Source organism: Phaenicophaeus curvirostris, chromosome 8 (assembly GCF_032191515.1).
Source record: "Phaenicophaeus curvirostris isolate KB17595 chromosome 8, BPBGC_Pcur_1.0, whole genome shotgun sequence".
NCBI lineage: Eukaryota > Metazoa > Chordata > Aves > Cuculiformes > Cuculidae > Phaenicophaeus > Phaenicophaeus curvirostris.
In genome coordinates, this window is record NC_091399.1 from 21,795,173 (window position 1) to 21,808,159 (window position 12,987).

At 47.2% G+C, this 12,987-nt stretch overlaps 1 protein-coding gene across 1 annotated transcript in view; it reads left to right on the plus strand.

Moving 5' to 3' along the window:
* Positions 1 to 12,267, plus strand: part of TGFBR3 (transforming growth factor beta receptor 3) — an 88,768-nt gene extending 76,501 nt beyond the window's left edge. Inside the window, exons 14-16 of the mRNA XM_069862765.1 lie at positions 2,884 to 2,919; positions 4,914 to 5,021; positions 11,565 to 12,267. Coding sequence (XP_069718866.1) covers positions 2,884 to 2,919; positions 4,914 to 5,021; positions 11,565 to 11,683 — 263 coding nt within the window. The 3' untranslated portion in view covers positions 11,684 to 12,267. The remainder of the gene's footprint in view (positions 1 to 2,883; positions 2,920 to 4,913; positions 5,022 to 11,564) is intronic.
* Positions 12,268 to 12,987: the final 720 nt, after the last annotated feature.

Here is a 12,987-nt window from a genome sequence, read left to right on the forward strand (position 1 = left end):
CAAGTATTTGATCCGTCAGAGCGTTACAACTGAAACTGTGCTCTGGGCCCAATTCTGCGCTCTTGCTTTTTACAAAGTGCTCTTTTTTTCAGTGGTTTTTCTATCAGGAATGAGTAAATCCTGCAACTGCAGTTCAGCTTTCAATGAACAGGCTCGTACTCTGAGCTCCCTTGCCCTTCCGATGTTTGGAGCATTGTGCGCAGTTCCCGTCCCAGGCTCCACTCAGAATGTTGTCTTTGTGAGAGGCACAAGGTCTCAGTGTGCGAAAATGAGCTGCATTTATAAAGATCAGTTACAGGACAACAGCCTGATAGAGTATTTTGTTGCATTGGGGGTGATTTAGCCTAATTGCGGGATGTTAGATGGGAAGCTCCCCAGCGTATCCCAGCTTTCAGCCATGGTACGGAGTGGGGGGTTAGCGAGGTAGCTGTGTTGGTGTGCAGTTATTCCGCAGTGAATCAAGCAAACCCTTTCCAAAAGCCATGCACCATTGTTGGCTGCTGTGTGCCTGTAAGATCTGGAGAAGAAATTATATCGCATTGCAGAACAGGACTATGTGCATCTTGGAGGCAGTGTTCTTCATCTTCTGTCACACGAACAGACAAGCTTTCCCTGTTGCAGACCATGTTGTGTGAGGTGCTGCCACTGGATCTGCTCGCCGAGCCAGAGGGGCAGTTGTGCACGTGGCAGTTCGAAGCCAGAACAAACTGGTCATTGCAAAGCGGGCGTCTTTTGTTGTTCAGACACAAGCTGGTGACTGTCACTGACTGAGACAGAAATCACAACTGTGTTTCTAAATGAGAGTAACTCTTCCCTCTCTGCTGGTTTTGTTAGTTATTTACAAGCTGCGTTGCTTACATTATTGCGGTAGGTCCCAATTAAGTGTCTAAAACCTGACTCCATGCCTCTACCCTACAAAATACCGTGATACTTTCCATAGGCTGGCTGCTGATGGTTTTATATTCGATGCTTTTTCTACACCTCAAGGATTCCCACTGCTGGATGACTGGGGAGAACCAATAACTGGCTGCATAGCCTAGTGTTAATTAGCAGGCTTTGTTCTCTGTAGGGAGGCCAAGGATGGAACAAGCATGGACCCCTTGGCCCAGAAGGCATTTTCTTGTCACTTGGGATCTGCTAGCAGAGTGTTTGGACAATGTGACAGTGTCCCTGCCCATGCCTGTACTGTTCGGTGCTCCTTGATTTCAGCCCAGCCCTCCTGACTAACCTTCCTTTCAGTTATGCTCTCACTGGTATGTGCGCTTGACGACTTTGCAGTGTGTTCCTGCGAGCACACCCCCCGCCCCTCTGTGCCAAGGGGGATCTGTAAGAGGTACCCGTGTGGTAGAAAAAGTGACAATAATGCAGTTCAGGAATAAAATGTTTTTCTGGAGGCTGTAGGCATATATTGGACAGGCTGGAAGAGTTGGAGAAGAGAAGTTTCTGGGGATACCTTAGAGCAGCTTCCAGTATGGAAAGGAGATCCAGGAAAGCTGGGGAGGGGCTCTTGGTCAGGGAGAGCAGGGAGAGGATGAGGGTGAATGGTTTTAAGCTGAAAGAAGGGAGATTGGGATGAGATCTTAGGGAGAAATGTGTGGGTGGGGAGGCCCTGGCCCAGGCTGCCCAGAGCAGGGGTGGCTGCCCCATCCCTGGAGGGGTTCAAGGCCAGGCTGGATGGGGCTTGGAGCCCCTGATCCAGTGGGAGGTGTCCCTGCCCATGGCAGGGGTGGGACTGGGTGGGCTTTGAGGCCCTTTCTGACCAACCATTCTGTGATTCTATGGTTTGGGTAGGAGCCTGATGATCTGATAGGACACTGGTGACAGTTTAACACTGTCATTTGGGTTTGAGGAATTAGAAGCATCATCATGGTTTAACAATACTTGAAATAAATAAATACATTTATTTTCAGTATTTTTGAGCGACTGTGTTTTCGTAGCAATTAAACTTCTTTCCAGTTGCTAAAGATACAGAACCAATGATTGGGCACCCTCTCATCAAATCCTTTTGCAGCCATTGCACTGAACACACTGAGAGATGCCAGAAGTTCCTGGGGATCAAACTGCAGCTAAGCAAACAGGTCCTGGGCTCCAGCGCCAGAGTCTCTGGCTCTTCTGCTCGAGGTGGCATTCTTGGAGAGAGATAAGAGAAGCTAGTGCAGCGAAAGAAATTCTGCATGTTTTTAACAGATGTGTGCTTGTCTCTTTCTGTTACTTGCTGATAGTGGTGATGATAATTGATATCCTTGCCAAGAATAATAGCTTTGATATAATACCTATATATAATTAAAAACCAAAACAAAACAAGCACACAACTTCCAAGACAGAATGTCAAGTAGGATTCAGGAAAATGTGTGAATCAACACATATTATTGCAATTTGGACAAAGCAGTGTGTGTCATGCCATGGTGCTGACTTCTCTTTAGAGGCAATAGCCAGGGCTAGGTTTTAATAGGGGGTTTTTGTGATTTAGTATGCTGGTATCTCATGTTTGTGATCAGTGAGTGGTCAGGTGAATGTCATCACCTTACAACAGTCCTGGCAATCTGTGCTCTTAAGGAGCTCCACACGGGGATAACCAGTTACCGTGGGTCACACCTGGTGATGTCTGGGTGGGAGAGGTTGTAGTGTGCTCCCTGGCAAAGTGTACGATGCAGGAACGGTTCTGCAGGTGTGTTCCCAGAGACCATCAGTGTACAAACAGAGTTCTTTTGAGCTGAGAAAGATCATTGGGCTGGTTTTCCTGAAGATTCAGATTTGTAAAATCTACAGCTCATGTCCTTCTGTCAGACGAGAACCCGAAGGTCACTGGCGTGGTTTGTGGGCTGTGTGTGGAACTCTGATTAATGTTTTGTGGTTTCTTCTCTTTTTTTTTTTTTCGATTAGATCCTTCCCTGCCAAAGCCGAACGTGAGACAGCCACGTAAGTAACTCTGAAACCAATCTATTTTAAGCCTTAAACTTTTGTTTAGGAAGTATTAGATCAATGAAGAAAATGGTTGTCAAGCTTTCTGACTCTGTGTGTGTGTGAAATTGTGGGACAGAACAGAATCCTGAGGTATTGCTGGCTGAGAGATTCCCCCCAGCGTGTAGAGAGAAAGGCTGTGACCTTTTGTGTATGAGGAAGTCAAATTTGGGAAAACACCATTGAGAGTCAACCAGAGCAAGTTCATTTTCTTATGCGTGTGTGTTATTTCCCGTCTCTGCTGAGGCCACAGCTGCCCGATACCAGGGTTTTGGCAGCAAGGCCACCTTATGGAGGTCTGTGTCCTGCTCTCGGCCTCTCCCTCCCCTGCCCTGCAGCTGGACACGTCCCCAGTCACCCAGCACCAACTGGTCACGCTGTAGAATCAACCAGGGTCAATTACTGAGCCGGGAAGGGAAGAAAATGAGAGAAGAACCACTGAAAGACAGTAATCAACAGGAAGGTGAAGATAATCTGTAGTCAGAACCAAGAATGAATGGAGGACAGAGAGGATTAGGAGAGAAAGTGCAAAGACATTGTTTTCTTCCACTCCTGTCCCTGTGTCTCTGGGACTAAATTTGCTCAAAATGGTGAGGGGAATAAAAAAAGATGCCTTTGCCACTTCAGCCTCCACGTGACTTTCACCTCTCCACTGAGTTTCCTCCTAAGAGGAGAGGACACTGGCTCTACCTTGTGCAGCTGAGTTTAGGAGAATTTTCTGTTAGCATTTAGAATGATCAGATGTTGTCAAAGGAATCAGAAATGGTCACATAGAAGAAATGTAGAAGAATTGTGAGAAAAACCTTCAAGGCTACCGTCTGTGAGCTGTTGCACATGCAGACTTGGCCACAGGCACCCAGAAACAGGTCCTGAAGGCCCTCACCAACAGGAGCTGCTGGAGAAGGTGTTTGTCCAAGGGGGAAAAGGGGAAGGGCCCTGGGGATCTCGGGAGCCGTTGGGCTGAGGGTTGTCTATAGGAATGTCATCTGGATGCAGGAATGCGTAAAGTGAGGGTGGTTGCTGTGTTTTGAAACTGGAATTCCAGGGAAGGATGCTACTGAGAAGATCCAGTCAGCTCACTTCCTGTCCAGCTTTGCCAGTGAGATGTTGTTCACTGTCCCAAACCATTTTGTGCACTGGGCGACATTAAAAATGCTGACAATAGAAATCAGTTTTGTAGGAAGAAATTTCTCCAAATGATTACTAGAAGAGTTGTGATTGTTGTTTGAAGTTTTCCTAATCACCAACAAGGAAACCACAAAAGCGGAGAGCTTCCCTGTTTGAATGCAAACACTGGGGGGCAACACATCCAGGAACCAGATGTTGTTACCCTTGAAACTGTACCACAACAGGGCCTCTCCCCTAGAAAGTGATTGCGCGTGTGTGTCGTTCTATTTTTGTGTTCTGGAGTTAATTTCATTTATTGCAGGCATTGCCAAATGTGAAAAACAATTGTTTCTATTTATGTTTTCCCTGGCTTTTTGCTGGCATCTCTTCCCTCTTAACAGCGGTTCCGTTCTCCACCTAGAGCTCAGGCTGAGCTCGCAGGAGATGGAGGGGAAAGTTTGGTTGAATGCTGGGGCACTTAAATGCATTGCACTTTTTGCCAAAAGTCTCAGCCTTTTTCAAGCACTTTTTAAAGATATTTAATTGAAAGCAAGCTATTAACAGACGACTGAAAAAAAGGTTAATTTGTGCATCTTGTTGCAGATTTGGGTGTGCTGAGCTGGGGTTTTGCTTCCTGATGTGGAAAAGCTGGTTGGACTGAAGCCAGGCTTTGAAAGCATCACTTATATTTCCTTGATGCAAATCTGCTTCTCTGTTCCTTAAAATGGTGCTTAATTAACTCTGTGTTTTTAAAAACACTTTTCTGCGGAAGTGAAGGGTGATTTTTTGCACAATGTTATTTGCCACTGAAACTAAAGAGTCCTTGTTGTGTGTTACCTTTGCAGAGGTGTTCTACGGGCTGGACACGCTGACCGTCGTGGGCATTGCCTTCGCAGCATTTGTGATCGGAGCCCTGCTGACCGGAGCACTCTGGTTTATCTACTCGCACACAGGTAAGTGTGAGGGTTCCTGCAGAGCTCAGGGCAGGTCAGGCTGCAGGAGATGCGGAGTGGGGTGTGTTTGTGCGAGGTGGGAGGAAGGGGGAGGGAGCAGCAGTGGCCATCTAAGACTTTCTCTCACTCTCTGCTCTTCTGTGGGTGTTCCCAGCAGCTCCTCCCATGAGTCTGTTAGTGTGCATCAATGGTTTGGTACCCACCCTTCCCTGGAGGGAGGTGTTACGCATTATAAACATGACTTAAAATTTGCTAAAATAGTCCCAAATGTGAATCTGAAAACTCATCTGGGACATGAGTAAAACTGAGTATTCCTGGCATGCGCATCATCATTAGTAGTGTCTCTATTTCAAATTGAGTTACATTTCAGTTAACGGATCCTTTCTGGTTCCTGTACGCCTGCTTTAAAAACCTCTTTGCAGTTACTGAATGAGGGTGGTAGGGCTGGGGATGTGGGGTGGTCGGGACAAAGAGTGGGCCAGATGGCTATTGCTTTATCTTCATGGACATATTCTGAATTTAACTAAACTTGAAACCACTTCTTGGGCCTGGATTACACAGAATTTTTTCTCCAGTTGTTTATTCCTCCATTCTTCAGCTGTTACACTGAACTGGTACAAGTTGTGTGTAATCTCGCTTAACTGTATCCAACGAAATAGCTAGGAATGCGCTGGAGTTGATTCAGCCTTTACACATAGATAATTTTTCAGTGTCTCCTCAGAGACACTTCCATGCTAAACTAAGTTAGCAAGAATCCAACACCGAGTTGGAGGAGGAGGGAGCTTGGGGAGCTCTGTTGTGTGTAAGCTGCAAGGTGTTACAAAGGCTGGACACTGATGGGCCGTGATTTGCAGCATGTGGCCGTGGCTTCTTGGGGATTATGGAATATCCCAGGATTGCCGCAGCATGCTGGGCGCCCAGCTTCTTTCAATTCTGACTCTGCGAGGCCCTGCCAAGGTCTCTGGCAGATGGGATGTCAATTAAAGAATCATAGAAATCACAGAGTCACTAAGGTTGGAAAGCCCTCTAGGCTCATCCAGTCCAACCATCAGCCCAACCCCACCGTGCCAACTGAACCATGTCCCCAAGTGCCACAGCCACATGGTTTTTGAACTCCTCCAAGGATGGAGACTCCACCACTGCCCTGAGCAGCCTCTGCTGATGCCTCACCACACTTTCAGTAAGGAAACTTTTCCTAATATCCAACCCCCCCACCCCCGGCAGAGGCTCTTTCCTCTCATCCTATCCCTTGTTACTTGGGAGAAGAGGCCTGCACCCTCCTCCCCCCAGCCTCTTTTCTGGGAGCTGCAGAGAGCGATGAGGTCTCCCCTCAGCCTCCTTTTCACCAGACTAAACAACCCCAGGTCCCTCAGCTGCCTCTCATAACCCTTGTTCTCCAGCCCCTTCCCCAGCTCCCTTCCCTTCTCTGGACGTGCTCCAGCCCCTCAAGGTCCTTCTTGTTCTGAGGGGCCCAAAACTGAACCCAGGATTTGAGGTGCAGCCTCACCAACACCAAGTACAGGGGCAGGATCCCTTCCTAACTTCAGACCTGTGCATTTTGGAGCACTGGAATTCTCATGTAGCCTGCTGCAGGGATTTTTCGGCATCTAAAACCTCATGGAAGCTATTTAGGAGTGAGAATTGGGCCCTGTCAGATCAGAGATGCGGTAAATATTATGACCCAGGAGTTTATGTTAATTTGGGAAAAAAAAAACCCACGTGGATTTCTCTCCAGTTGGCAGCACAGCAGTTTTGTGTAAGCAGTTTAATACTTCTCAGTGCATCAGCTTTGTATGAAGCTTGTTTGGAATTGAGGCAAGTGTGGAAAATGTAAAGGTTGTGATAATATGTATAAATAGGATAATTCTACCTCATGCACTGCTGAAACAAGGTGGAAGAAGAGTAAAGGCAATTTCAGTGAGTAAATGTTTACGTTAAGAAGGCAATTCCCAAATAATTAGCCATTATTAATAAAAAAAATAGAAAAATTATTAAATTAATATTGTTGGTCCTGCATTTGGGGGAGTTCAGTCTCTGTTCACTTACAGAACAGTCTGTAGACACATGTTGTGTGTCAGTAGCCAGGGAACACATGGAAGCCAACATGATAGATCCTGCAGCAGCAAGGGACTTGGACCAGTCCCGTTAGAAGCTGTGCATCAGTCACAGTGACCGCGTACGCGTAGGGCAGAGGGCAGCTGCTCTGGCTCCGCTTGAGAGATGAAAATATGTGGAGAAACAGAGCAGACCAAAAGTAATAAATGAGAGGAAAAGAAAGGGAGGGGACATTGTAACTCATCAGACCAGAGAATCACAGAAATGATAAAAAATATCTAGGAACTGATCTGATTCAGATCTTCAAAGGATTGTGAAATGAACCTCCGCTCCTGTGCACATAATTTTTCTGTGCCTAATAACTCGTACTACAAAGCCCAGCTCAGAGCAGAGTGCGGCGAAGGCTCTGGCAGGGACAGTCTCTGAAAGGACAGTGGCTGTGGCAGACAAGATAATCCAGCTGCAGTGGAAACATTCTGAATTGGCTGCAGGCTTTCATTAAAATAAGGAGGGGGAAAGAGGGAGATAATCTAAATTTCATCTACAAGAGCGGCTGTTGTCTGCCGTTAGAGAATCCAGGCAATGCTGAGTTGTGCTCTGAAATCTCATCTGTTGTTGGGAGCAGTGTTGGGTTTCTAACACGTGATTTAGAGGAAGGGCTGGAAAGTCTGAGTTATTTCCAAGCCTGTGTTTTGGGGATACTCAGAACATGGACATAAGCTGCTGCTGGTGGAGATGGCAGCTTCGGATGAGCCAAGTGAGGTATTTTCATTGCTCTAGTACCATAGACAGTACAGCAAAAAGCCCTTTTTGTCAGCATTAAGAAGGTTTGCCATTATAATTTATCAGTGCATCTCTGCTGGTGGACTCGCAGCATGGAGAAAGCATCAAATGAATGAGCTCTTTTGTTCATCTTGGGTGGCTGTTAACATTGAAACCTCAAACAATTGAGAGCAGAAAAGAACTAGGAGATAAGTAGAATTTCATCTCCAAATATCGAACAAAGATTGTTGTGTTGGGGTTTTTTTCATGTAGGGCTTTTGCTGATTTCAGTAATGAAAAAATCAGGGATTTCTGCCAAAGCATCGCAATTGTGCTTTAAAATAGTTTGGATTCTCTGAAACAATTCAGTGTGGAGTGCAGGTATCTAAGATAAACAGGTAGCAGGGGAAGAAAGGAGGGATGCTAGGGTTGTGGCAAGGGAGGGAATTTAGGTGACTTTTCTGCCAGAGGGCTCTGTACTTTTGATCGTTTTTCCAGAAGGTTAAAGGATATGAAAGGCAGCTGAAAGCTTTCCACAGTGGTGTTGTTTCTGCCCAGAGAGGACCTGAGAACAAAGGGGCAGTAGCAGAATTGCCATGATTAACATGATTTCCTCAAGAGTCTAAGGAAGCACACAAACCTTGTGGTGTACATGGATGCAGAAATCCATCAAAATTGAGCCCTGTAAATATCTGCCAGTGTACTATCTGTCTTAATAAGGAGTAATTGACTGTGTTTAAGAAGGGCTGAACCCAAGTCTGATCAGTTATTGGGTCTTCGACAGCGTGCTTTCCTGCTTCTCCAGGCCGCGTTGCGAGTTAGCAGGAGAAAATGTTCCAAAATCTGAGAAGTTAAAAGCGTCCACCTCCCCCACTTTGCTCTTTTTTTATGGGATCTGATTTAAAATAAACTGACATAGCAACCAATTATATTTGGCAAAGGGAGATAGAAAAGCAAACATCCAGACTTCCTGGACAGGGAGTACAGCTGGCAGCTTTCCGAAGTGTGAATAATAAAGCGCATGTTGTTGCATTGGGATGGTTGAAAGCTTGTTTACTGTCAATAGCTGAGACGTGTCCATTTTGAGCAGCTCTGGTTCCATAAGGAGACACATGAGGCTGTTTACATGCAAAACACAGATGGGGAATGCTGCTTCTGTGATAACTGACATTTCTGTACATCCTTTTGATGAATATTCTTTACAAATACCGTTGTACAGATTAGGTAGGTGTTGAGAAAATAAAATGTAGGAAAAATCAGCCAGTCCAACTGTGGCTGCTCAACTGTGCTCACAGCATCGCTGTGATTTGGATTGCCCTCAGTCAGGACACTGAAAAGTTGTGGTTTAACAAGAGATTGTGGCCTAGCAGAGCTGATTATCGTGCCCTAGAAAGGAGGTGCTGCAGAGGCGACTGAGTCACAGTGGAGCTCCCATCCTGAACCGAAGGGAAGGTGCCTCCTAAGACGCTTTGCAGAGGAGCTGAGAGAGCAGCGAGCTGATGGATCCGCGGGGGCGCCGGCTCTGCGCTGGCGCTTTGCCATGCAGAAGAAAACCACGTGTTTAGCTTAGAAATGAATTGATGGGTGGCCACATACGGATTGTATTGACACACCGAGGCTGACGCAGAGCTGTGTGTACTCCTGTGGTTCGTAGGATGGGTGACAGCGGAGCTGGAAGGAGAGCTGGCAGGAGGGCGCGGGTGCCGGGCCCCCTGGGGGAGCAGCGTGGCGGCAGTTCCTCTGCCTGCGGCGGGAGCGGCTTCTCCTTGTGCTGCTGGGAGTAGTGATAGTGGCTTGGTGTTGTCTGATGTTTGTGTTCTAATGAAAGCGAGTTTGCTTATCACTGCCTTTATAAATATTTCCTGTAGTACAAAAGAAAGGAAGACTTGTACACAAATAACCAGAGGAGAAGAGAGGGAGGACATCCAAACAAGGCTATGAAAGCTCTTGCAGCATTAATAGACTGTAAAGCCATTTCCAGTGCCAGTTAGAGCTGAAATGATTGGGAGTAGGTTCTGCCCCACTGCATGTGATCAGAAAGCCGCTGCTCATGGACGAGCTACGTAGTTGTTCCTTACACTGAGAAAAAGAGAATAAAAATCTGCTCACAGGGGTGAATGCTGAACTGAGCACTGAATTTGAGCGTGAGATCTTCACCCTTTTTTAAAACATTTCATTGGCCTCCTGGGCAATGTGGTTTAGTGGTTGAGTTTGTTGTTTTTCTGTCCTGTCCCATCCCTCCTTTCCTCCCCATTCCTGAAGCAGTGGGGTGTAAGGCTGGAGCTGTGCGCTCTGGGGCCTCGTACAGCTGTGGCTGCGGCGCAGGCAGCAAACCTGCCAGCTTCCCTTACGAAGAGCACTTGCAGCCTCTGCTGTGAGAAACCCTCATCAGAGCAGACCCTTGCCTGCTGAGCGGCCTGCAGAAGGACGTTTTCTGGCCCCAGACACAAAGCGTTAAAGACACGCTTCCTCTGTGGCTGCATTCCGGAGAAGCCTGGGGCTCTGGCAGCTGGGCAGCAGCACGCAGGGCATGGGGATGTGCCAGAGCAGCTCCTGGGGGAGGAAGCCGGCTCGTCCCTGCTCTGTAACCCTCTGAGTGCAGGCTGTGCCTCCAGCCCTCACCCTGCCGCTGAAGCAAGAACTGAGGAATGGGAGCTGCACCAAGTCCTGAGCAGGGAATTAAAATTGGACTCTGCAGAGCTGGGTTTCTAATGACCTAGGGCACCGTGAAGCCGGAGATCTGCACCACTGTAGACTTAGAGGCAGGAGATGTACCAGCCTTTGATTTTTCTTAGTCATTCTTGCCCATGATCCAGAAAAACATTTCTGTCTTGGTCCTCTGCAGGGGAGGCAGCCGTGGAGGTGCTGGCTGCCACGGTTGGTCTGTGGCTCGAGCAGCGGCAGCCGGTCCGCGTTACTGTGCTGAGATCACAGGTTCCCATCCTGATGGCCGTAGGATCCCAGCCACGGGTGCGGAAGGGGCGTGAGGAGAGCAGACACAAAATCAAGTTTTCATCAGGAGCCGTAAATTTGGCTTTAACTCCTAGTGCTTGATTCAACAATCCGAATAACACAGGGCTTTTAATTTATTGTCAGAAAACAACAAGAAATGATGAGAATAATTCTCCCTACAGGTTATGAGTGCTGCACATACTGCGGTAGCTATAGGGGAGCTTCCTGCATTTTCTGTTCAGAGTAAATCAAGTCAGACTTGCAGGGTAGCCTGTTGTTTTTCTCCATGAGGAAAACTGGCCGTGTCTCAGGATATGTGGTATCCAGCTGATGGAAGAACATTGTCTTCAGCTCCACTTCTAGTAAACATGCCGCTCTGTGAACTGGCGTTAAAACTACAGACTACATTTCACTGGCCTTTCTCCATGAACCTGGTTGGAGTCCTGTACAGGACCCATCTGAGTGACAGCTGATGAGAGAAGGTGCCTGGTATCTGTCTTGGCAGTTTCCATCAGCTGCTCTTACAGGGCTTACAAAGGCAGCAGTGTTCTTTTTCCTGTGTGCTTAGCGAAGCTAAGGTCCCAAAGTCTGGTCACATTTACAGCAAGACTCTGTTTGAGGTCTGGCACCCGAGATATTCCTTGCATGGAAAGACAAAGCACCAGAAGAGGACGACAGGGAAGGAAAGGATTATTGTTTTCTATGACAGCGTGACAGCTGGCATTCTCAGTTTCCCTTCTCCTGACCCCACTTCTTCTCTCCCGTTTCCCTCAGGGGAAGCAGCGGGCAGGCAGCAGGTCCCTACGTCCCCGCCAGGCTCGGAGAACAGCAGCGCGGCGCACAGCATCGGCAGCACGCAGAGCACCCCCTGCTCCAGCAGCAGCGCTACCTAACTCCGGGGGAACACGCCTGAGGAGCAGCAGAGGAGCACCTGGCTTCGCAGGGCTGTGTGGGGACATCAGCTTTGTAAAGTTACAAGCAGGGGGTTGGTTGCTTTGGGAAAAAAAAAACAAAACACAAACAACGAGGAGGCATTTTTCTACAGAAAAAAAAAAACCCAAACAAAAGACTGATTTTCTCTGGGGGAAGCCACTGTGTGTGAGCACATGCACGCAGCGCGTGGGTGAGCACGGCCTGTGGATCTCCTATCGCGTGTTGTGCTGCATGTGACAAAGCTACTAATTGTACAGTACCGCAACCTGCTCTGGGGCCACCGGCCTGAAATGTGAAATCTGTGCCAGTTTGGAGGATGCTGCTTTGTCTGTATGACCTTCTTCTTTCCCTGAACCTTCTCGTTGACCCAAGGTATTCATTAAGGGAATTCAACAAGATAAGCAGAACAAAGATGATCTTAGGTCAAAGGATTTCTGTTTGTGTAAGCCAGAAAGCCTCAAGGTTGGATCTCTCTGGTTTATAACATTTTATTACTCCAGCTATGTTTAGCCACTTCTGAATAACCTTTGTTTTGTTAAGCTTACAGCTACAGCATCTCATTTGCTTTCCTGTTGTGTCTGCAGCTTCGGGTTTGTTCCAGGTATTTTTGGTTTAATATGCATTGATTTGTGAAGTGGAGAAGAGCACACTTGTGACATTCCCTTTCTTTTCTCTGGGCCAAAGCTCTTTAACGAGAGATGTTTTTAACTTGCTATACCAAATATAGGCACACACAAACATTAGGGCAAATAATGTTCTTGTGCGTTAACTTAAGTATGTGTGTGTGCGCGTGTACCTTTAATGGCAATGTCTCTCTGCAGACAGATGTGTACTGAAGTAGCAGAGCCTAACTTACCACTTTAACAACCGGGAAGCCAGCTCAGTGTTCCTTCTGTACTGAAAAGACGTAAGGGCCATAGTTAGGTAAAATAATAAGAAACAACTGTCCCTTGAGATTATAATAGGTGGATAAAGGAGATAAAAAAGGTGATTTGGTTCTAATCCTTTAGCCCAAATTCACTCTGGAAGAAGAGATGTTGTTAAGGGCACAAGGAATGTACAGCAGAGCCTGTCTGGGCAGAATGGTGCCCATTGAGCTGAAGCTGCTCTCCTAAAGCAGTTGTGCCGCTGTCTGTGTCGAACTGTGGTGTGAAAGGTGCGATTGGGGGGTCCCAAAGTAGTGTTGGAATGTGGGAATGGCAGAAAGGTACTAATCCTCGCAGTATTTTTTTATTGCCATATCTCGACCTTCAAATCGATGCCA